Source organism: Pezoporus wallicus, unplaced genomic scaffold, assembly GCF_028554395.1.
Source record: "Pezoporus wallicus isolate ANWC-B61680 ecotype Strahan unplaced genomic scaffold, APGP_CSIRO_Pwel_v1 contig_8725, whole genome shotgun sequence".
Taxonomy (NCBI): Eukaryota; Metazoa; Chordata; class Aves; order Psittaciformes; family Psittacidae; genus Pezoporus; species Pezoporus wallicus.
Window position 1 is genome coordinate 258,615 of NW_026638227.1, and position 25,461 is coordinate 284,075.

Sequence of the window (25,461 nt, forward strand, 5' to 3'; positions counted from 1 at the left end):
TACCATCTCTCCCTCCACCTGTCTAATGTCTGAGGAGCAGAGCAACTGCTGGAAAAATCATGTTAGGTCACCAGCTGTCTCATTTGCTATTACTTGAAGAGAGCTTAAGTGTAGCTATTGGCATTGTGGAGCATTTTGTCCTGGGAAAAGACCCTCTCTCAGCTGGAACTACCCCTTTCACCACTGCTCCCAGACTGACATCCCATTCTGCTTTACCTCCACGCAGACACACGAGAGCTTTCCTGCAGCAGCAGCAGGTGCTCAGTAAAGCTCGTTCCTCTCACCCCTCCCTGCTCCCAATGCTACACAGATGCTCCAGAAACAGAACATCTGCACAAGTCACAACACAGCCACGAGCTGAAGACAGCCTTCATTTCACCGTACAGCAGGGGCTTACAGGAAAGGAACTGTTAACAAGAAAAGCATAATTCCAGTAATTCAGGGCAGATACAGGAGCGCTACAGAGGCACCAGCCTGCACTGACAGCCAACAGCAAACCCAGTACCCCTCAAAGTTAACAGAATAAAAGCTGATGGTTTCAAACTGTTACCGGTTGCTAACTTACTCAGTAACTCCAAAGCACAAACTGAAACATTTCCTATGAGCATACTGCTTTTCTTCCTCCCTCCTTTGTGCATGGGAAGAAGGATCCAGCAGCTGCACACCTCTGGTGTGTGAAGAGGCACAATTCATTTTCCAGTTGCAAACACCCTGTGTGGTTTGGGTTATTCCCCCAAAGGGATGCATAGATCTTAAGTTATTTTTTACCACCAAATATATACATATTTAAACCCCATTTCTGCAGGCTTTGGCTCTGTTCTTATTGCAAACAGGCACAAGGACATCTGATTAAAACTCATGTTCATGGATAGTCAACAATGGGCCTTTGGGATGTGTTAACTAAGGAAGAGAATTTAAGTAGACTTCTGGCAGTGAAACTGTATTTACCTGGGTTTAAACGTAAGACTACATAGCCAGCTCTGCTGACACAAACAACTATTCTACTTTGGGAAGTGAGATGACTTTGCTTTAAGCACACGCTGTGTGTGTCAGACAATTGTGCCTTTTATATGCCACACCAGGTCTCTCTGCTAAGATTTCAGGGCAACGTAAAGACTTTATTCTAGGTAAACTGCAATGAACTCAGTTGTCAAGTGGAAAAGAATGACTTTTAAGTCTTTCAGTAAGTTGCTCATAAACTGTATTACAGCAAACCATCCTCAGCACAAGAGAACTCAGATAAACAGGATTTGTGTTGGCAGAACCAGAGCTAAAATATTCTGTACTTGGAAAAAAGAGAGCAGAAAACTGTCCAGTCAGTGTTACCTCCCTGCGCTGGGAACAATCCAAGTCTATCACAGCCCAGAATACGCATGTCTACAATGCTTTGATCTATCCTGAGGGACAGAAAAATAGGAATTGAAGTTTATTTAGTGCACAGGTGAAGATTTTCGTTGCAGTTGTACTGCATGGATCCAGCTTTCAGATGCTGCCAGTTGAACAAAATAGGAAATGCCATTCAGCGTGCTCTGCACCACTCCTTTCCTGTGCGGAGGGAGCAGAAAGGGCAGGGGCAGAAATACTTCATTCAGCTGCAATTTGCAGTTAGCTTTGGAAAGAAGGTTAAAAGAGTCCTTTGCAATGATGTCATGCGGTTTTTTGCTTTTTTTGCCTTTTTTTTTTTTTTTTAAGAAAACAGTAAACTCTGAGTGACTGGTGCCACATCTCCTCAGCAAACCGCCATCTGAGCACACTGCAATTTGACAAGGCTGATTCAGCTCCAGCACAGCTGACCCTAGAGTTGTCCACAGAGCTTCGCAAACCCCCTAGGTAAGGTGGGGGAAAGGAAAAGTAAGATGGATGCTAAGCTACCACTAATGAGTGCTGTGAAATGTAGCTAGTTAGAAATGGGACTAATATTCAAATCCCGCTCCTGAAACATGAAGTTAAACCTTGCACTGAAAAAATGCCAAACCACTAAACATGGGAGTCACTGAACTCTCATTGCTATTTGCATCAGACAGACCGAGCTGCCTCTCATCCAGCAGGGAAGAAGCTCTGCATCCTCTTTTTACATGTCTACAAGCAGAGCAGAAGGCACAAGCAGCCTTGTAACAGATAATGAGACAAAATACAGTTCTTTGGAAAGCTTCCAGAGATGCACCATGTAATGCTGTGTGGTTTTATTCCCCTCCACACAAAAAAAGTTGCTATTCAGCCCAGGTGGAGGGAAGCAGCTCACTCGTGATTTCTGTGTCAAGCAGTAAAACTCACACTTTCCACGTGAACACTGTAAAATCCTGGTGCAGTAAATGATACTGCTCTGCTCTGAGCAGGAGGTTGCCCTGAATGACCTCCAGAGTGGGAATTATCCAGTGATCCTATATCTGACCAGGAAAGAGTAGAACAGGCTCAGGAGAGCAACAAAGCAACTGCCATGTACCCATAACCTCTAACTTTGTAATCCGTCAAATTAAAGCACACTATCTCTAGGACAGCAAAAAGAAAGCTCAAAAGTCAGGTACGCGTGTCCTGGGTTCAGAAGTAGCAGCCATTTTTCTCCTTCTTAGTAGCTGGTGCAGTGCTGTTTGGGTTTCAATCGGAGAAAAATGCTGATAACACCAATGTTTTTAGCTGTTGTATGTAACCTTTACTCCGATCAAGGACTTTCCAGTCTCATGCTCTGACAGTGAGAAGGGGCACAGGAAGCCAAGAGGAAGCAGAGACCGGAAACCTGACCCCAAACTAGCCAAAAGGGTATTCCATCCCACAGCACATCATGCCCAGGATAGAAACTGAGGGGAGTTGCCCAGACAGGCGAGATCGCTCCTCACGTAGGGCTGGGTATCGGTTGGCAGGTGCTGAGCACTTGTATTGTGTATCACTCGTGTTTATTGATTTATTTTCCTTTTCCCCTTTTAGTTTTATATTCTCTCCCCTTGTTATTCCCCTTATCATTATTATTACTGGTGGAAGCAGCAGTGGTTTGTGTTATACCTTAGTTACTGGACTGTTCTTATCTCAACCTGTGGGATTTGCATTCTTTCGATTCTCCTCCCCGTCCCCCTGGGGACCAGTTGGAGGAGGGAAGAAGAGAGGGAGTGAGCCAGCAGCTGCCTGGTTCCAGGGGAATAGCTTTAACCTGCCAGAGGGGAGACTGAGATGAGCTCTTAGGCAGAAGCTCTTCCCTGTGAGGGTGCTGAGGCACAGCACCAGGGTGCTCTGTGCCTCTGGGCACACAGGGTGCCCAGAGAAGCTGTGGCTGCCCCATCCCTGGCAGTGTTCAAGGCCAGCTTGGACACAGGGGCTTGGAGCAAGCTGCTCTAGTGGAAGTTGTCTCTGCCCGTGGCAAGAGGTTGGAACTGGATGAGCTTTAAAGTCCCTTCAACCCAAACCAGGCTGGGATTCTATGATTTTGGTGGTTGCCACTAATATTCATTACCTAACAAATGATACTTTACAGAAGTAGGAGCCTGCCTGGATTCTTGGGCTAATATGTTGTCCAAAAAGATCCTGTTTAAAATCATTTCACAGGGCTCTTGAGTTCCACTGGCCTAGAATTAAAAATAGGACAGTGTGGTCATGATGCAGAGATTTGACCAATGTACAGGGGGGTTGTACAAGGGGGTTAGAGGAATTTGCTTGCTTAAACAAAAGTATTGTCTGTTGTAAATGCCTGCTAAGCAGAACAAAGGCACCTGGTCCTATTGATAAGGAAAAGCAGACACTTGGTCCTATTGATAAGCAGCTATTGATAAGGAAAAGCAGACACCTGAATCTACTGATAAGGGGGAGAAGCAGATGGTTTATGGCTGGGATACCGACCAAACCTTAAGGCCATATGTGAAGACTGAAAGGTGAAAAGTGCAAGAAGAGGAAGACTCATTTACTTCATCTTGAAGACCCCTACCCACAGGAGGAAGACTCAGTTACTTCATCTTGAGACCCCTGCCCATGACCAGAGGGGGCACTGCACAGGTGCAGAGGACCTTCTGGCTCATTATAATACGAAGCGGGGATAGGACATGAATATGTATAGGCGTGTTGTGCAACCTTATGAATATATATAACTTTAGAGAATAAATGTAGAGGGAAACAACACTGAGGTACGCATGACTTTGAGGAATTATCCCCGTGCATCTCAGCGCTGAATAAAAAGCACACCTACTTTACAACTTTAACGAGTGGTGGAGTCAATCCACGCATCAGTCACAGTCATCTCAGCTGTGGAAGATGAGTTGTAGATATTTTACAGGTTATCTACGTAGGAATTCTGAGTGGTACTTGTGCTGTCTCACAGTAGTATTTGAGTTGTCTCTCAGCTGCTGAGTGGGAGCTGTCTCAACAGAACACCCATGTAAAATCAAAAGGAAGTAAATGAACAAAACCTTTCCAGTGAGAATTTAAAAGGAGAAAAAAAACCAGCATGTAAATCAAGTGATCTGTTTCAATCATCAAACCATGTAAGTCCTCTACATTGCTAATGTTCCCCTTGCATTATCAGGGTTTAACAGCTCATACTGTTGGCATTTAGAAATTCACTCCCTTTGCAATGGATGATGAATGCATAAATATCTGCATGTACATTATTTGCATGATTTGTGTTGCCTATGTTGGTCTAAATAAGGCATCTAATTTTATTTGAGCTCTAATATTACCACAGGGCTAAGCAAGCCTTTGGGAGTGCTTGCAGATGCTGTGCTGTATCTTAACACTGTAAGATGATTCTTGGGGTTTTGGAGGCCTGTATCAAAACAATGCTGTATTCAGGATACTCCAGCAGCATTCACAGCTCAGCACTGGGCACAAGCTTAACAAATGCAGAACAATAAAGCATGTGAACATCAGCATCTCAGGGCAGCTGACTGCAGATGGAGTCTCCAAGCATCTACAAAGGAAACCTGTAAAATATCATGGTTGTACCTTGGCACCATGGCTTGTGGGATAGATCAAGGTGTAGTTAGTCATGAGTACAGAGTTCTATTAATCGTGCAGTGTATGCAGAAAACTGGGAAGGTGCTATAGGATATCATGGATGTGTGAGAAGGGGGTGGTGTAGAAAATAAGGCTGAAAGTCATCACCATGCAGCTGCTGCTGAGGCTTCAGGTTATGTTTGTTTATACAGGACATGCTGTGTCAGCGTCAGCAGCAGTGATGGGAATAGGTTTTGTTTCGTAGAATCATAGAATACCAGACTGCTTTGGGTTGGAAAGGACCTTGAAGCTCATCCAGTTGCAACCCCCTGCCACAGGCAGGGACACCTTCCACTGGAGCAGCTTGCTCCAAGCCCCATCCAGCCTGGTCTTGAACATTGCCAGGGAAGGCGCAGCCACAGCTTCTCTGGGCACCCTGTGTCAGCACCTCAGCACCCTCACAGGGAAGAGCTTCTGCCTAAGAGCTCATCACAGTCTCCCCTCTGGCAGGTTAAAGCCATTTCCTCTTCTCAAAATACTTTGTGATTTGGAAAGTGCTGGCAATCCATGTTTAGGTGTCTACTAGTGATCCACAGCAGAATACAACTGTCAACCATGATACACCATAAGTTCAGCTCTGTAAAACCCATGTACAATGAATGCTTACCCAGTGAGAAGCAGCAACTCTGTCAACACCCTCACCCTAAAGTGTCCTTCCATTAGCTAAAGAAATCCTGTGCAGGTTTGGCTCAAGAGTCACACCATTTACCACAGCTGTCCATGACACACTTTAAACCCTCAACATACACAACCCTTAGTACTTGAATTTTAAATACTTAATAGATTGTACTGCAACAGTCACTACTACATGACTCTGAGTGTACACATCTAAATCTACACTGAGTACAGTATTTCCACTTTTTATATATATATATATACACACAGGCATAAAACTAACTTTATGTACACAAGGCTCCTCCTAGCAAATACAGCACAGGCTGTTCTGGCTTGCTCTTCTAACTGAAGCTGATGAATAAAGTGATCACGTATACAGTCGTGTAGGAAAATGCATCTATAGCTTTGGGATACAACTAAACAGTTTGATAGACTTGCAGATAAGGACAGGGTTCAAGTGTTTCTCTCACAGCACTTTTATGCAGTGCCAACAAAATTACTACAAATTCTGGTTTTGTCCAAAGGAGAGTGGAATGTATTTACAAAATTACTCTTTTCCTCCTAACTACATTCAAGAGAGACTTACAGGAAAAGAAATAAAATTTAGTTATATCCTGTTTTCATCTCTGGCCTTTGAGAACAAAGGAATCTGGGACTGCATATCAATGCTCCTCTAGAGCACCCATTCTTGGGCCTTTTAAATGGAGCAGGCTGGCATTAACAGGTAAGGAAATGGCCCTACCTATGGAAAACCCAGCCAAGCAAACAAATTAACACAGTATCTTCAGTTCTCTCAAAGTCCCAAGTCAGAGTAGATAAAAGCCGTCTAATTATTTTTTTCATTTCTCTTGTGCAAGCAAGCTTTGACTTCTGAAGCTACTTGCTTCTGTAGTGAAATGTGTGTCTCAGTCCTAAAAGAATTACAGTTCAGCAGTGAAAATGCCAATGGTTCCAGGAACCGGGCCATGCAAAACCCTTCTAAACTGTGCAGTAACCCGAGACAAGAAAAATTCTTTCCTCAGTCCAGATTTGTTGATGTAACCTTAAGCAAGACAGAGCAGGGATCCAAACCAGTTTAACACCACTTGAAGAGGCAGTTCACCTGAAAATACCTCCTCTGGGCTATGGCTCATCCAATTCTGGAGAACAATAGGTACCCATCAGACAAAGAAATGTGCCAGGACGAAGGATTCCTGCGTGGCCTCTGCAGACACTGAGGGGAAGCCCTGAACACAGGATCAGTATGTTAAAACAAACCAACCTGCGCAACCAGGCAGCAACAATAACTCATCATTTCCCCTCAGCCCCCCAGTGTTGTTTTATCAGTGTTATTCCTCCAATTCTTCCACCTTTTGTTGGTGGGGGTAAAGTGGTAGTGAGGAGAAGCAGGGACAGAAGGGAGGCTGGAGGGAAGGAGGTAACTGATTCGGAGAAAACTCCAGGAACAAACTTGCCAACAGAGTTTCAAGTTGACAAGCAGGTGTTCTTTATTGCGGTGCCGGGAGACACGGGGGATAGTTCCTCCTAACGTGTGTCCCCGAATTGCTATACAGGTCATCCTTATATGGTTACTGAGCATATTACATCATTTTCCAAAATGTTTCCGGCATGCATACAGAATGTGGTGGTCTTTAAGGGTCGTTTACTTTTCCCAACAAGCTTAATTAACATTACAGACATAGCAATCATCCTGGCCTTCTACTTACCAGTTAGTTTAACTGCTCTCATCCTGGACATCCGCTAGTCCGGGATACTCCCCATCCCAGGTCCTGTCCTTCTATTCTGCTTTTCTCACACCTTTTGTATTGAGGCCCTGAGGGCCTGAAACTATGCCAAGTACCTCCAAGCACAGCAGTTATTTTCCATTACAAAGCCATCAAACTTAACATTACTTAGAACTGATTACATTTTGTACTTTTGTGCCTCCTTGTCTCGTAACAGACAGTGTAATTCCATCATCTCAGGTTTTGGGGTTCATTTGCACTTTTAATTTAAACAAGCCAGATTTTGTTTACTGTCCTTTCACAAACCAGTAGTCACTCTTCATCAATGACCAACTCTGGGCAACCTGTGCCAGCACCTCACCACCCTCACAGGGAAAAGCTTCTTCCACTGCACGCATGTACGATACCATCGGCTTCACAATATACTGACCAAATGTTAATGCACAAGCTGCAGACACACACCCTACAGCATGTTCCAAACCATGCCCCAGAAAGTGGGACTGGTTATTTAAACACAGGCTCTTGCTCCACAGCACCAGTTGCTTTTGACAGTGAGTAATTATAAGGCAAAGGCTAAGAAGATGGGCAGAAGTGATGCTTTCATCACACGCTGCTCAGATCTATCTAAGCAGTATATAACAAAACAAAGCTATCAAGGTAGACATGGTTTAGTGTAAGGTGTCCCTGCCCTTGGCAGGGGGGTTGGAAGTAGATGGTCTTAAGGTCCTTTCCAACCCTAACTATTCTATGATTCTGTATTAAAAGCTTCTAAACTCCACCAGCACACTGGCCAAGCAGTGGTACCATTTTCAAATTACAGCTTGTTGGATGCCAGTTGCTTCAACACCACTGCAATTGCTGAGGCTGTAATCTTCAGTTTGCTGAGGAACAGCAGCATGCTGTGCAGCTAAGGCTTATTCGTCAGGTTTTGCAACTAGTAAAACGACCCAGAGAAATAATCACAAATTCAAAAGGGACCAATTCCTCATGTTCAGACTGTCAAAATATCTAACCAGAAAGGTTAGGAAAGGACTGTCAAAATATCTAACCATATTAAAGAACCGTTAATTAAATCAATGATATCAGCCAGTAACCTACATTAGCAGATTGCAAGCCTTTACAAGCCATTGCTCATTTATAATAGCAGCTTTACTGCTGCTTCATGAAGCCTGGAATTGGTTCAGGGCCTCCTCATGGTCCTGTTTCCCCTCACATTGGGGAACTAACCCACCGTGGCCAGCACGTACTGTACTGTGCTGGAAAGGGCAACCCAGAACCAAAGTGGCCCACAGCATGAGCAAAGGCATTTTCTTAGCTGTGACCATGGAACCAGCCAGACAAGCAAGTGGGATTTCTGGCAGCACCACTCTGCTGCCAGCTCCTGGATCAAAGTATTATTTCAGCTACTGACAGATTATTCAGTGAAGCATCCAAACAAAAGTCAGTTTTGAATAAAAAAGTCTCACATTATGGGCCTCGTGCTGCCAGACACCCCTGGGCAGAGCTGCTGATACAGGCACTGCCTCCTTCACAGCTGACGCTCACCACCTATGAGCACAATAAAAAGCAGGACATGAAAAGGAACAAGCATCCTGTAGAGATTCTAAGTAAACAAATACAATAAAATAGCTGTAAACTAGTTCCAGTGACCTGTGGGCCACAGAACTCTCCAGCAGAAAGACCTGCACCGTCTTCCATAGCAAAATAAGCTCTGTGTAGAGCTGAGAAGCTGGGTGAAACTTTGACACAGGTACAAAAGCAGAGTGCAGGACTGCTCTTACTGCTCAGGGCAGAGGGATCTTTGTGCCAGAGCACTCCCCACAGCTGCTCCTGGGCAGGGAGGAAAGGCACACAGATTGAGGAGGAAGGCTCAGGTGACATGAACTCAGCAACTGAGCCTCAGGACCACCTTCAGTCCCTGTTCACTGCTATCGATACCGGGGCATGAACACTGGAGAACACAGAGGAAACCAAAGTTTATATTCATCACAGTCATGAAACATCAGCTGAACAGTTCATACAAATTATAAAATGACAAGGGGAGGAAAAGGAAGTAAGTTTCCAAAACAGGATTAGACACTAATGTGAAACTCTAAGATGCATTCACTGCTCCTGATACAATCTAGCTCTCATCAAGCTTTGCTTTCCCAGAATTTGAATGTGTGAAGAGGTCAAGAATGACCCAATGAGGAGCTGCTCTCCAGAGCCTTCCCTAGTGCTGCTCTAAGGCACAGTTTCTCCAAAACTTAAAATACATCCAGGATCTTGAGAAATCCTGTGCCTCCAGCATACTTCAGGGAACATGGAACATTCTCAGTTTCAGACCTTTTCTCTCCTGCTGCAGCTGGGCAGGACGTAAGCACTGCACTAGCCCTTAGCAGTCACCTGCCACTGTGCTGGGTAAATCCCCCTCTGCCTCAGGACCTCCTCACCCCAAGAGCTGCTTCTGCTGCCCTCCTGCTGTCACCTCTCTGGAAGCAGTCCAGTTTATAGTATTTTCTGGGTGAAGTTTTGAAGACACACGAGAAGGTTTGTTTCACTTTCAGAAAACAAATGTTCAATATTTTTATTCTATCTGTTGTCCCCCCCACTAACACCAAACAGTTTAAGGATTCCCTAAATGGAAATGCAACTAACACAAGGCTTAAAGGTCATCTCAAAGGAAAACTGCATGCAACAAAAACCAGGGCTGTCGATTCCACACACATTATTCCAGACTGCCCTGACTCCAGTCAGGGCAAAGTTAAAAAAAAACCCAAGGAAAATGCAGTAGATACTTAAAGGGAACTTAAGGAGGTTCTTAACAATTCTTTTTAATACCAGGAAAAAAGATTTAAAACCACCTCAGCTGAGACCTCTTGATCCCTGCACACCCCTCCGGTGGCAGACTTGCTTCCACCTCAGGTTGGGTAAAGCCACACAAAATGTCCCTGCTGGGAGCCACCTCCTGGCGCTGTTCCATGTGAAGACAGCAATGATGTTGCAAGCAGCAGCCTCAAAGCACTTCGGGTAACATGGGGTAGAGCAGCTGATGTCATCTACCTGGACTTGTGCAAAGCGTTCGACACTGTCCCACACGACATCCTTGTCTCTAAATTGGAGCGACATCAATTTGATGGATGGACCACTCAGTGGATAAAGAACTGGCTGGATGGCCGCACGCAAAGAGTTGTGGTCAATGGCTCAATGTCCAGCTGGAGACCAGTAACGAGTGGTGTACCTCAGGGATCAATGTTGGGACCTGTCTTGTTTAACATCTTCGTCGCTGACATGGACAGTGGGATTGAGTGTGCCCTCAGCAAGTTTGCCGATGACACCAAGCTGTGTGGTTCGGTTGATACCCTGGAGGGAAGGAATGCCATCCAGAGGGACCTCAACACACTTGTGAGGTGGGCTGATGCCAAACTCATGAGGTTTAACCATAACAAGTGCAAGGTCCTACACCTGGGTCGGAGCAATCCCAGGCACAGCTACAGGTTGGGCAGAGAAGAGATTCAGAGCAGCCCTGTGGAGAAGGACTTGGGGGTGTTGGTTGATGAGAAAATGAACACGAGCAGGCTGTGCACACTTGCAGCCCAGAAACCAACCGTATCCTGGGCTGCATCAAAAGGAGCATGACCAGCAGGTCGAAGGAGGTGATCCTGCCCCTCTGCTCTTGTGAGAGCTCACTTGGAGCATTGTGTGCAGTTCTGGTGTCCTCAACATAAAAAGGATATGGAACTGATGGAACAAGTCCAGAGAAGGGCCACGAGGATGATCACGGGACTGGAGCACCTCCCATATGAAGACAGGCTGAGGAAGTTGGAGCTGTTCAGCCTGGAGAAGAGAAGGCTGCGTGGAGACCTCATAGCAGCCTTCCAGTATCTGAAGGGGGGCTATAGGGATGCTGGGAAGGGACTCTTCATTAGGGACTGTAGTGATAGGACAAGGGGTAACGGGTTAAAACTTAAACAGGGGAAGTTTAGATTGGATATAAGACATAAGTTCTTTCCTGTTAGGGTGCTGAGGCACTGGAATAGGTTGCCCAGGGAGGTTGTGAATGCTCCATCCCTGGCAGTGTTCAAGGCCAGGTTGGACGAGGCCTTGGGTGATATGATTTAGCGTAAGGTGTCCCTGCCCACGGCAGGGGGGTTGGAACTGGATGATCTTAAGGTCCTTTCCAACCCTAACGATTCTACGATTCTATAACATGAAACTAAAGGTTTCCCTGATGTGTTTCCAGTTGCGTGTTCAAGTTCATCACCACGCGAGACCAACTGCAGACACTGCTGTTGGTGATGAAGATTCTGAGAGGAAGATCTTGCTCTGGGGAAGGTATCAGGAACTTTCACCTTCCTTCTGGATGGTTCAGATGATGATGCTCTCAGAAGAGATCACAACACTAGTTACTTGGGTGCTACTTTCTGTACCTGATCAGGCCAGTTTGTGCTCTCTGGGCAGCCCTCATAGCACAGTTTCCAGATTGTTTTCCCCCAGTGCGCCATCCCATCAGCTCAGAGATCTGCACAGCCCCCAAGAAATGCAACTCCATGGCAGTTCACCAACACAAAACCAGGTCTTTCCTGCAGGTGTTGTTTTGCAACAGTGAAACCATCTTTGCAATGGAGATTACGCAGGGACTATCTAGGAAGTGAGAAAATGGGCCTGGTGTGGCTCACACTAACCACGAACATCCATGCTGCAAGCAGGAGGCTGAGGTCTACAGAAACCAGCCAGGAGGTAGAGGCAATGGCAGCAATGACACATTATTGCTTTCTGAAAGATCACCTTGGGCAACTTCCACTCCCAGTTATATAATCAAGGCAGATGGGAGGGCAGGACAGCTGCAGAAACATTAATGGAGACATACTCAAGCTTCAACTGGGGTTTTGTTTGTCTTTAGATGGACAAATGGGGGAAGGAAAAGCAAGCTCACAGATAAAGACTACCAGTTAAAGTTCAGTTTACTGCATAAAATAGTAAGTAGCCTAAATAATACACATTGTAATGGCATGTCCTATTTTTGCTGTATGTGGATCTGGCAAATATGAGTCATCTTTGGAGGAAATCCCAAACTGCTCTCCTAGCACAGTCATATCTGCCCATAGAAAAGAAGGAGCAAAGTCCATAATAAAAAAAAAGCCACCTTCACATTAACACTGGTGCTGGCCAGATTTGCCAGGGAATTGCAGCTGGACAATGATGAAGCAAATGTTGATTATGATCACAGGCTGGTCATATTTGGAATAAGAGGAACAATCTCATGTACTGTCTTCACAAGTATGATCTAATAAGTAAGTTTTTGTGAGATCCCAAAATACACTTGGTGAGAAAGCAAGTCAAACCAAAACAGATAGATGCCCTCTACTTCATATGAAAGTAATATATTATCACTATTTCAACTCCTTCTCTATGATCCAGGCAAATCTATCAAGAAAAATCTAAGCCACACAAAGAATGGCAAGGTACACTTGCAAATGTGAAAGCCAAAAGCAAAGGAGCAACAAACACTGCAGTGGGGTCCAGAACCACCAGAAAATGGGTGTATTGCAGAACATAACAGCAAAGACTTGCACCAGAGTAACCTGAGTGATGCTTCTGAGGCTTCCAGAGGGTCAAGTGCTGGCTAAACAGCAAGGCCCTGAAGAACATTTCTGAAGGCTGACACATATGATACCTATGCGAGAAAGAAAAAATAAACACAAAAGTGCTCAAGAAAAGAGGGTTTCCATTGACACCTTCTATGAGCTGAGCTCTCGGATGGAACAAGGACAACTGGACAGGAACCAAGTGCTGACGGAGGGGTAAGGGGGTCTGTCACCCCAAGTGAGCAGGAGTCCCAGGACCCCCAGCATCACCTTGTACCATTGGTTCCAACCCTGGAAGGCTCATGAGCATTCCAAGCTGAGAAACAACATATCCAGCCAAATCAGTTCCCAGGCTTCAGCAGCAGCACCTGAAAGTGCCGAAGGGCAGGGACATCCCTCCTAAAAGCCCTCAGCTCTTGCATCACTGTAAAGTTCCTGTGAAAGTGAATTCTGACATTATCTGCTCCACAAAATCCTTCAGTTGCCAATACCTTCTCTGTGTTCACACAACGTTTCTGTGGGGCTGAAAGCTACTCCACTTTTCCACCCTGAGTGCAAGATGTAATTGCAAAGGCAAAATCCTTGGTGTAAAAACCCTGTGGCAGGACAAGTCAATACAAGTTAATACTGGACAATCCAAGGGGTTATCAACAGTGACAGTACCACTGAACGGGGAGGTAAACACAGGCAAGACTACAGACAAACAATATTCACCACTGGCACTTGTGAGTTATTCCCTGCGTCTCATAACAACTATTGTCTTAAATACATGCTCCTAGAGTAGAATGAATAGAACCATCTTCACCCTTATTAAAAGAGGTTTTTAGCTTTCATCACTGTAAAGAAAAGTTTGAAAGCAACCACAGCATTCAGCCCAAAGGCTTAACTGTCAGAAAGGAGAAAACAAAACCAGTGAATGGTTGAATTTGTCAGTGCTGCTCACTCATCACTTCCATGCAGTGAGTGCCCTGACGGTTTGTACATGATATGGAGTAGCATGTTTTTCTATGTTATTTCCTCCCCATATTAAAAAAAAAAAAAAAGGACAATTTGGCACCACAGCACAAACAAAACCCAGGTCAAAACTAGAGAAAGTGCTGTCTTCCGTGAGCAGTTTTTAGTTTGCAAAACATCCACTGCACTCTAACTCAGAGAAGATAAACTGAGGGTATGGAAGGCTCCCACCATCCCTGTGAACACCCAGGATGACCAGAGGAGTGGGCACAATTGTGCCATTTTCCTACATGCAGCTACACAGCAAATCACTTGGGATCTGGCCATGGGTGCTATCAGCTTCCACATCAAATGTCTCATTAAGATAAACAGAGACTGCTCATTTATCTTAAATTGTTCTGGGCTAAGACAAGCCCATAACATCTCCATACAAAAGGTTAGAGGGTTGGGGGTTTTCCTCCCTCCCAAAAGCTTTCCCAGATTGGTTATGGGGCTTCCCACGCTTTTGGCACTCGAGGTATAAAATCCTTTGGCACTGCACAAGCAATGTGAAAGTGGTGTAGGAATTACTACTAGCACAAGATTTCAGCCACATAACTGACAGGGATGGAGCAGCCTTTGGAAAGGCAGCAAGAGTGTCTTGATGCAACTAACCCACAATGCTGACCCTGACTACCTGAATACTTGAGCTCTCCAAAGCCCTCCCACATCCATAGTGCAACATAAACCAGACCTAGAGACCAAGCCAGGCTTTCTGTAAGAACCTGTTCATTTGTTCTATCCTGCAATGTATTTTGGTTTAATAGTGTACATTAGCCAATGTAACCCGAGCAAGATTTTCCTTTAATTTAGTCAAGGTGCTACAAAAAAATGTCTTTAAAATTCACTAAGTTACTGTATTTAACTTTTTTTTTTCTAGATAGAAGGACATTACAGGAAAGGCAGAAGGCTAAAATTTTGTATTAGATGGAGTTGAAAATATTATGACCCTATTCAACAGCTTCCATGATTCAAGTATAGTGTTTGCTACACATTTTTACTGTTCCCAAGCTAGTCTGTACAACAAAACAAGCAAAATGCCTCTGATCTGTCTACCTGTACAGGGTCTACTCACCAACTTGAGAAAACAGTCTGTAGCAAAGCAGCTGAACTGACAGTTAGATTAGCTATGGGAAAGGCTCCTGGCAGAAGACCAAGATCAAGTAAAAGAGTTTTCTTCCCAAATTCAGTAGCAACAAATCAGGGCTGGCTCTGAAGTTAATCACAACCAAAGCCCCAAAACAACCTCATCACCTTTGAGAAGTCATGAAAGCCCTGCCTTTTGTACTTTATCTACCAGCCTAGCACTGCTCTGCTCCTGGGAGCAGGAACACTCAGCATCCAAACCCCACGACACCCAGTGCTCCAGGCTGACTGACTGTACTGGTCACCCCTCACTACCCACAGAACTGGGGTGACAGCACCTAAAAAGAAAGAAGGCAGCCAAAACTTTAGCTAAAAGCACAATAAGCAGCTCCCCCCGCCTTTTAGTTTCCAAAACTGTAAGCCCTTAACAGAAAACATGTTTTCTATCAACTGATTGGAAAAATTAAGCAAAGTATGTCCAATTATTTCAAAATTCTTCAACTTGCCTTTGATTTCCCATCAAGTCCCACTTGGCAGTTTTACGCCTTTAAAAAGGTTTCTACTTGTCTCCTTTTTCTTGGCATCTCCTCAGAGGGGTTTAAAGTTCAGGACAACTAATACAGGTTTGGGGAATGAGCTGCCAGAGACGAGAGATGTCTAGCTTAGGAATGTCTGTATCCTTGGAAGCCAGGATGCAGTACAGCCCAAAATCCAAGTTAAGAACAAAGAAAGAGAAGATTTCTATTGTTTGCTTTGCTAGAGCCGCAAATGCTACATTTAATAGGAAAGAAAGGGAGATGAACATCCTCCTTGTTCTATACTGACGCCTCTTTAGCGCTCTCTTCACCTGAAGGTCATGATAGAAACCACATAGAGCAAAGTTCTTACTGCAACACAGGCAAAACTCAAAAAGGAAACACTTTATTATCAAGCAGTATTGTCCAGAGTTACACATCTACCCCTCATTCTTATTTTAGAAAGTCTCCCTGGTAATTTGCTTGTGCTTTTGAAAAGCAAGTAATGTGTTTTGAATTATAAGAGGTTACGGGGACATTTTTGTGGTAAATTTGGACTTTCATTTGCAAAAAAAGCCCTCAGTGCTACAGAAATCCTTTCGGAAATAACATTTTTTTTTTATCCTTGCTAAGTACTTTTGAACAAAGTTTAACAGCTACTGCTCCAAGGAGCTGCTTACATCCATCTTTAAAAGAATACTGGGGTACTTGTCCCCTGCAAGCAAGAGGAAAAGCAGCACAGCATCTTTCCTGTATTTTAGGAAACAAAGGAGAGTATATTCTCTGCAGTATGTAGGGACAACAATTTTTCTAAGCACGTTCACTTAGAGACTCCCAGTGCTCAGGATCTGGGATTCTGGGATTTTCCTGGAGGCCTAAATTGTACTTACAGCTCTTTCATTCATTCCCCTGGTCTTTAAAGTCAGGATCAAGAAGGCACAAAACTCTGGTATTGGAAGTGGAAGGCACTATGTCCAACCTTGGAAGTTTATAAACTCCATATGCAGTTGCTTTATAAACAGTGCAGGGGAAGAAAGGCCTCAAACAACAGTAGCCGGACTTTTCCTTTGAAGGTGAAACTTTAGCATTCATTCTTGTAAACAAAATAACCTATTTAGTGGAAGCTGAGCAATCTGAATAAAAGCAAAAGTTTAGCTGTAAGCATTTACAAGATGTCTAACCCCATGCAAGCCTCATTGTCCACCTGATAACCGTGACAGAAAGGCCTTTACCAGAGGTTTTGCAGGCTGGCACACCAGCTTTTACCACCTCAATATACCACAGAAGAGCTCTCCCTAAAGCAAGCCGTGTTGTTCCTACAGTGGAAAAAGAGAACGTTTTGATTGAGTTTGTTTTTCTTTGCTGTTCAGAGTGAGACAGCCTTTGCTGCCATCCAGTAAGCTGTTAAAATATGGGTTCTCATTACTCCTTGGCTGTTCTGCTTCCTGGGAAGAATGATTCAGTAAATTGCTCGAGCTCCCTTCAGTTTCCCTACTGCAGGTTCATTCTAGGCACCATAAATAAAGCCCAGGACAATGGCAGGACAAAGCCCAGAAAGTTTCAGCTGGTTCCCCAAAGTATAATTCATTTGAGGAGCTTATCATTAACAACTGTTTTATTCATGAGGTCTTTACATGCTATCCCCTTCCTACATGCGCAGCTTCTCATATCAGCTCTGACAGCATGCTACGCGTTGCCCATCTACATTGCTGCTCACAGAACTGGTCCCTGTGCAGTGTCAATGGGCTACACACAGACCAAATGAGAACAAATCTGGCTGTAATAACCCCAGAAACAGGAAAACCTCATTCCAAACAAGAGATAGAGGCTAACTGAGGAACAGTTTCAGATTTAGATTTGAAAAAAAAAAGTCTTTTCAACAGGTAGATTTATCTAATGCCCCTTTTCCTCTGAAAGACAGAACAGCCTCATGCTCAAACTGTCCTTTCAGCATTTGAAAGCACCGCAATGAAAACTTACCTCTGTTTAACAGACAGAAACATCAGCACACAACAGCAAATCTAACCAAAAAGCCCTGAAAGGATCAGGAATCTTCTAGAAACTATAGAAGAATACAGTTTCTAAGATCTCGAAATGAGTGTTTGCTACTCCCTCACTGAGCACTCACAGGCAAACCTGTGCTCAGACATCTGTCATCTCCTCCCCCACCTCAGAATTTCTTCATTCCATAAAAGATTCAACCATGACCCAGGAATTGATGATGTAACAGTCAAATATCCACCCAGATCTGCATCTCCAAAAGGAATTTAAGTAAATATGACCAAAGGGGAAATGTTCAGGTAGTGTAAAATCTTGCTCAGCCTGAAAGGAATGCAATGGGTGGTTGAAGCAGTAGAGCAGTAAAACCACCTAAAAACACAAATTTTTGAACTGAAGTCAATAGAAAGGGCTCTTGACTAAAGGACACCACAAGATTCATTGGAAATATTAGCTAATATTTACTGTAAGACTCTGGCAGCCATCCTTTAGTTAGTGAAATTCAGAAGGTGATTATAAATTACTTCAGTTAGGAGGATGCAGGTGATACAAGCCACCTCAAACAGAGAGTAGTCAAACACAAGAGCAGGATGCTATTTCACAGCATCACAAACCACTGCCCACCCTGAGGATCTTCAGGACTCATATTACCTCATGAGAATCTACAAAAGAATTGCAGAGAAGAGGCAAGGATGAAAGCAAAAAGGTTGCTGAGGAATTCCTAAATGTCCAGCTGACTTTGTGCAGATATACTCTACGCAAACAGCATAAAAAATGATGCAGTGAGGAGCATCTTCTGTTGAGCTAATTCACACTAGTGCTGGTTACAAAACTGATTCTGGGGGGCTTTTTCCTCACACCTGATGCCATGCAACATTAATGTCTCTTCCCAGCTTGCTGCTAGCTCACTACCTACAATTGCATTCTGTTATCTGTGCTCTGAAAAGTACCATAAATGCAGATCAATGTCAGCTGGCAAGCCAGGACACCAGGCAGGTCTGAGGCACAGCATTCCCAGCATGAGGATTTAGAGCTGTAAGGTACCCTGAAAGACTAATCTCATTCATAAATCTGACCTAGTATATTATTCAACATGCATGTCTTAAAATGTACTAAACACTACCTCACCCACACTGCTATAAAAAGACTACTGTAAAATTTCTCTGAGAACAGCAGGTATTCATAAGGCAGGGGAGGACAGACGTGAAAAAGAAGATTCAGTGAAACTATATAAATTCAGCACACATGGAGGCAAAACAAATCCCACACCAGGATCATCTCATTCAGTGCTCTGTGTCAGGGAATGCTGAGCCCACCTGTAGCAGCCATTGGCTCCATAAGCTGAATATCCAGTCCCCGCAGGATCCAAAAGCTGGCCTTGAGCCTCCCATTGCTACTGCTTTGGTTGGGATTTGTTTCTAAAGTGAGATCGATGGCCTTTTCCATTTACAAAGATCAAGCTGGCCCCCATCCAAGCTCGTAACTCTAATTTTGATGGACTAAGGGGAATTTTCATTCCATTCATTCCTAATTCTGACACAAGACAGTTCTCTGCAAGCTGAGCAGTTCAGAAGAAGCCAAGAAGAGCTTCAGAGACTTAACTGCTGACCATCTGAGAAGTGAGGAATGCCCTACAACATCTATGGTGCAGGCACTTCTCTCCAGAAGCAAGCAGACTCCTCCCAGCCCCTTTTCAATTCACTACCACATGAACAATTCAAATATTCATATCTATTTAAAATGAGGAAATTAAAATGGCTTAAAGGCATGAAAAGAATGTTTATTAAGCATGAATATTTCATTACCAAAAGCACAAATGAAACCAAGCACTCACATATTTCCTCTGCTGGGATTAAAGACACTTCACTACCTAGTGTGAAGCCAGATCTCTCCTACCACAACTTCAACCAGAAATCTGAATGTTTCATAAGGTAAGAAAGCTGGTGTAAAAACATTACTACAACATAGACAGCCCCCCTTTGCTCCAATACTTTAAGGAAGATTAAGTCAACAGAAGAGCAGAAATGTGCTGTACAGGTGAAGAATCTAATGCTATCAATGATCCACGTCCCTGCTGAGAAAGAATTGTTTCTAATGATTTTATGGGCCTTTGATCCTCTGAAGATGAAGATGGGAGCAAATTAAAGTGTTTGATCAACCCCAGATGCATGCACGTTTTGCCAGACCTCTTGAGGACAGATGAAAGGAAAATAGTCCAGTCTCCAGACCTAGAGGAGACTGAACTGAACAACAAGAGTTTGGTCTTTCAGAACTGCAAGAGTGAACATCTGCCTATTTACACAAAAAATACCCTATGATGTCACCTATTAAAAGGGGCTGCTAACAACTGCATTAGAGCTTCTTAGCTGCTTTTGCAGGCGATTATGAAGTCTGTACATTTTCAGCACCATCTTCAGCTCTTTGTGTCCGAAACTGCCTCCAGAGGAGCATGCTGTAAACCCAGGAGACTAACAGCTATTCACACCAGCCATACAAAACACAAACCAAGTCATTTCTAGGACTGAGAGGTACTACAGACTGAACCCACCACATCACCTGAAAGAAAAAGATGTCTTTGAGAGCTCTGAAAGGTATAGCCTACACACAGCTGTCTCAAGAAAATCCCTTCAAGATCTCTCACTACAGCATCTGAACCCTATTCTGCTTCAGTTTGCAACAATCTTTACAGAACTGCAGCCCACGCCTCACACTGCCTGCACAGCAAACACTTGCCTCAGCAGCAAACCCAGAGAATTCTCAGAGAACCGTATCTTCTTTATAAATTCTTAATACCCAAAATACTATTAATCATACCAAATGCTATCTTTCAAAAGTATCTGAAATAAAGACAAATTTAGAACTATTGCCTTAATTTAGGATAGCTTTGAAAACGCTGGAGTTTGTATGGCAAGAAATAGTTGAGAAACAGTAGAAAAAACACTTTTGCATGTTTTTAACTGAATGCAGAACTGTTGTTTTAGTAAGTATTGCTTTAAGAGCTCAAATCACTATGTGTGCAGGGAGACAACTACAAAGACCATTACATTGTAGTTCTTCACTATCCTCAGGCCCAGGTGGGCTGGCACAACTGGGACACTGTCTTAGCAGCAAGAACTGGCTTCCACATGGGCTTTCATGCTGGAACTAGTTAAAAAAAGAGCAAAACAACACAATATTTATTTTATGATCATTACACGTTACTGGGTGCTGTCACCATTTTCCTTTCATGAATCCTTGAATTTTTTAATAACTGCAACAATGGTCTATTATGTTCCCAGGAGGGGATTTGCACAATGCTTATGAGAAACAAGCAACACACTAGAAATCAGGGAAAGATGAGTCAAGCAACACCTGCTCACGAATTAGATGTGAGAACAGAAGGACCCTGAGCACACAGCTCAAACAGGCCTGCCCTGAACACTACCCTGCTGCTGCCATACATCATTGTCTCTTTTATTCCTGCATTTTGGCATGGCTTTCCACTCAGAGCTCTCTACTGGGTTTGTCCAGCCAGGTCCCCACAACACTTCACCACCCAGCACAGAGGGGATCGTGTCTTACTCTCCTGTAAAGCATTCGAGACCTTGCGAGGAGAAGCTAGGCTGAAGTTACTCCCTTTCCACAAGCACCTATTTGCTCCACCTACTGTGCAATACTAACAAGTTAAGTCAAAACCACCCACTGAAATGAAAGTGTTTTAACAGGTCCTGAGCAGGATGTTCTCCCATAGAACAGGCAAGTAACACTCAGAGTACAGCCAAATACTAACCCTTGATTGGGAGGGAGGGACCCGAGAGCTCTTTGATTTTAAAAAGATTCCCTGTTTTGAGGGTCCTCTGATAGGAACTGAAATGCCAACTGCTACTGAGGTAATCAACCTGCCCACAAAGCTCAGCAGGGCTCTGATTAAAGGGAAGGCCAGACTGTGCCAAGGTGCAAACTAATCAGATGGAGCCGCTTATAAAAATTCATCCTTATGAGCACTTAGGGAACAATTCTCTGTTAAAGCTTTGGAGCATTCTATAAAGAACGAAGCTCCTGAGTCCACACCAACCGTTTCAATAGTCCTGATTCTTTCTTTTCCTTTAATTATTTTTATGACTAAGAATCACAACCAGTCACTGGTACAAGGCCCACTCAGAACTAAGGAATCCAAGGAGCAGGTGACTTTAATTTACAATTAACATGTAACGTGCAGTGACTGCCTGAGTGTCCACATGAAATGGCCAGTTTGTTGAGTAGTTGTAAGGCATGGCTATAAAAAAATACATATTAACACTATGATATCTTTGCTGAATCACTACATAAACCTACAAACAACAGGGCATGAAGCATAGGGACTGGGAATTAAGGTAGTAAACGCACACTGCATCCATCTACCTACCTAGGCAGGTACTCACACCAACAAACCAGCCACACTGATACAGCCCAGGTCAACACCACTACATTAAATATTACAGCAATGAAAAGTGCAACTTCACCATTTCTCTTTTTCCTACTAAAGACATCCATGGGGAAATACCCTTGCATGCACCAAAGCCAGTATGATTTCAATTCCACCCACATCTGGGCTCACTTGGGAACTAAATCCAGCACAACCCATCTTGGGTCAAGCAGTGACCCTGAACAAAAATAGCTCTGGCAGAAAGTTGGATTTATTGAATAGGGTGGAGCCCATCCAAACCTGCCACTTGGAGTTAATGACGGAGAAGCAACAATTTCTTCATTCTGTTCAGCACATGATGAGCACAAAGGCAACTTGTGCCATCTACACAACATGACAAAACACCATGAAAGATAACCAACCCTTGAACAGGTCAGAGCCTCAGCTGTAATTTGGGTCTGTGTCAGCAGCAAGTTAATTACCAACTCCAAAGCAGTAAAAACAAGAGGAGCAACATGCGCTAACCCCAGAGCGAAGCTGGGTCAGCAGGCCAGGGCCTCAGTGCTACTGGCAGCATCAAACAGGGCTGAGCAGGGTTCAGCAAATTTACTGAAAAGCCACACTTTTAACAAATTCAGCTGAGCTCTCCCAAACATCCCAGTGCAGACAAGCCAGGGGATGAGAGCACGAGGGTTAGAAAAATTAACAGGATTAATTTTCTTCAACACAAGATCATTCTGCTCACAGCACAAACACAAGACAACCTTGAAGGGCAGAACTCTGTCGGGGAGCTGCAGGTTACAGCCAAAGCAGCACAGGTGTCTGGTACAAAAGAAAGTGGAGTTCGAATTGGTATCGTAAGGAAAAGCCTGGGTTTGGTACCACTGTCCAGGGTATTGGACTCAAAGGTGTGTTAGATGCAGCAGGAACATCCAGACATCCTCAGGCACGACCAGCATGCAATGAGACAAGAAAGAAGAAATTAATCAAACTACATATCAGTTGTTAAGGATCCAGAATTGCCGCTTTTCATCCTCTGTTTTTTAAGGATCTAGAATTGCTGTTCTAGTCATCAGCAAAGTCTACCAGTGCAATTAGATTCCTAAATGCAACCAACACGCCACCTTGATTTTTAAGTTATCTAACAATGCTTTTCCAAAGCTTTAGATTTGTAGTGCACATTAACCAAAGAATAAAACTTCAAACTACTACATGCAGGCTTCCTCCCAATTACACTGACTTTGTTTGTGAGCCTTCTGTAATACAATTAGAGTGTCATGGCATGCATAAAAGAAATACAAGTCTAAGCTTTCAGAGGCACTGCAATATTTGCTTAAATTTACTTAATTTACTTCCTCACGTTCAAAGCTCAACAGTTCACATTATGTTTTCCTCTGTATTTAAACACAAATGCCCCCCCTACCCACAGTTAAATCCAAAACATGGAAGAAAAATAGTATCAAATACACTGGTTACTGTTATAACCCTCAGTGCAGGATCCCAGCCCTGATCTTGCAGCACCACAGAAGACGGATACACTCCAACAGCCACCTCCGTAGCACAGAACTTCTGAGCACTCAGTGGCTGATACAGCCAAACCCTCAAGATCTAGAGATTTCATGCAGGGGAGACATCATAATTACCTGAAAAAGCTCAGTTTTCCCTGTCCTCAATAGCTTCCTGCTAGCTGAGGAAGCTTATCCCACCGCTGCTCCCTTGGCTATGGCCAGAGGTGCGTCCAACAACTGCACAGCTCTGACAAGTTACTGATTTCAACCTTCTCAACAGAAGCGTCAGGAGAGGAACAGTGAGTAAAGCCTTCGCAAAACTGGGGACACACACAGAGGACACAGCCAATACGTCGTGTTTCTATCCCAAAGGCTTCCTTTTGGTGATTACCAAATCCTTGCACAAGCAGGGGCATAAGAGTTTACCAGGAAGAGCTCCCATGAATCTTTTATAACGGAAAGTGAAAGGCAGCCGCAAAGTGAGGGTCCCCACCGGCTGTGCTCCCATCAGTGCTGCTCAGGATTTAGCTGTACTTCAGAGAGAATGAAAGCGTGGATCCTCCCGAAGCTCATCGCTGGGAGGGACATAAAACCATAAAGATCACAAATGTTAACGCAGCGCCCGGGCACGGCGGCCACGCTCCTGCGGGCTGCAGCAACCTTGAACCTGGGCACTTTTACTGCCCTTCTCTCCTGCCTCCACCTCGCCCGCGCGGCAGCACAGCAGGCACCTGCCAGAGGTGTGCGAGAAGGAGACGGAGAAGGAGACCAGGCGGGTTTTCCATGGGGGTGACAGGAGGCCGGCACAGAGCGCGGGGCAGGGCTGTGCGCTCCCCCCGCTCCCTCACACCCACTTGTCCCTCTGAGTTGGCTCCGTCTGACGGAAAACCCCTGGTTTGTGCCGAGTTAGCTCCTCTGCGGTGCTCCCTCACCTCACAGCGGGGCCGCCTCAGGTCGCTAAACTGGCACACCGGCGCCCCACACCCGGTGACCAAAGGCGTGTGGAGAACGGGGCAGACGAGGTCCCCCAAGCCCTCACACCCCCCCCCCCCCCCCCCCCCCCCCCCCCCCGAGGCGGCAAAAGGAACGGGGGAAGGAGGGACGGGGCTGGGGTTCCACCGCCCTCCCCGCCTCTCGCACCGACCCGTCCCTGCCGCACCCCGAGCACGCACCGCAGGCGGAGGTTCGCCATGAACTCGGGCATGGTGACGGCATCCATGAGGACGAAGTCGGCTTTACCGAACTCCAGGCTCTCCTGCTCCGCCATGGCGATAATGCCGCTCGAGATCGCGCCCTCGAGGAGTGGAGCGAGTGCCCCGCCTCGCGCCCGCCGGCCCCGCCCCAACTCAGGTGAGGCGGGGCCGGCGGGCGCTTAGCGGGCGCCGGGGGTGCCCCCTGGCGGCCTGCCGAGAACAGACAGGCCGCCCGCCCCGCCCCTCGCCCAGCGCGAAGGGAGGGAGCGAGAGAGCCACCTGCTGGACAGAGGCGCACACTGCGCCCATCGGAACTGGGGGGGTCACATCAGGGTGCTGCGCCAAAGAGGACACCCCACACCCCATGTCTGCATCCAAGCACCCCCAAAGAAACACCTTGAGAATGATCCTGAACCCCGAGACTCTCCACTGTAGGGCGGCAGGTCCTGCACCCAGGGGTTCCCCCCAGCCACCACAGGACCCCACCACGCAGCATCAGATCCTGCACCCAGCACCCCTGGGTGCCCTCCCAGACCCTGCTCATTCTGGCTCTTAAACAATCCCCAGAAACTCTCAAATAAATGCGGAATAAAACCAGGCAAAAAAAAAAACCCTGTAGGTGCCCTGAGCCCTGCTGTCCTGACCTTGGTCTAATCAGATTAATGATGCTAATTAGGGCAAGGAAGGCTGGGGCCCTGGGAGCAGGCCCAACCTCACCAGCAAGAGCTTTGTGGGGAAGAATGGCTGGCTGGGAGCAGGAGCTAGACGTGCAGGTGTGAGATGGTGGAACCATCCCCTTCCACGTCCCAGTCTCCATCCCTACAGCCGGGTGGGTCCCGAGGTACTGCAGCCCACAGGTGGAAGCAATGAACCCCCCTGGATATAGGCAGTGGTTCCCAGCTCT

At 45.3% G+C, this 25,461-nt stretch overlaps 1 protein-coding gene across 1 annotated transcript in view; it reads right to left on the reverse strand.

The window, feature by feature from the left end:
- Window positions 1-24,661, reverse strand: part of MYO1D (myosin ID) — a 111,614-nt gene extending 86,953 nt beyond the window's left edge. Inside the window, exon 1 of the mRNA XM_057410036.1 lies at window positions 24,537-24,661. Within this exon, the coding sequence (XP_057266019.1) occupies window positions 24,537-24,631 (95 nt within the window). The 5' untranslated portion in view covers window positions 24,632-24,661. The remainder of the gene's footprint in view (window positions 1-24,536) is intronic.
- Between the last annotated feature and the right edge of the window lie 800 nt (window positions 24,662-25,461).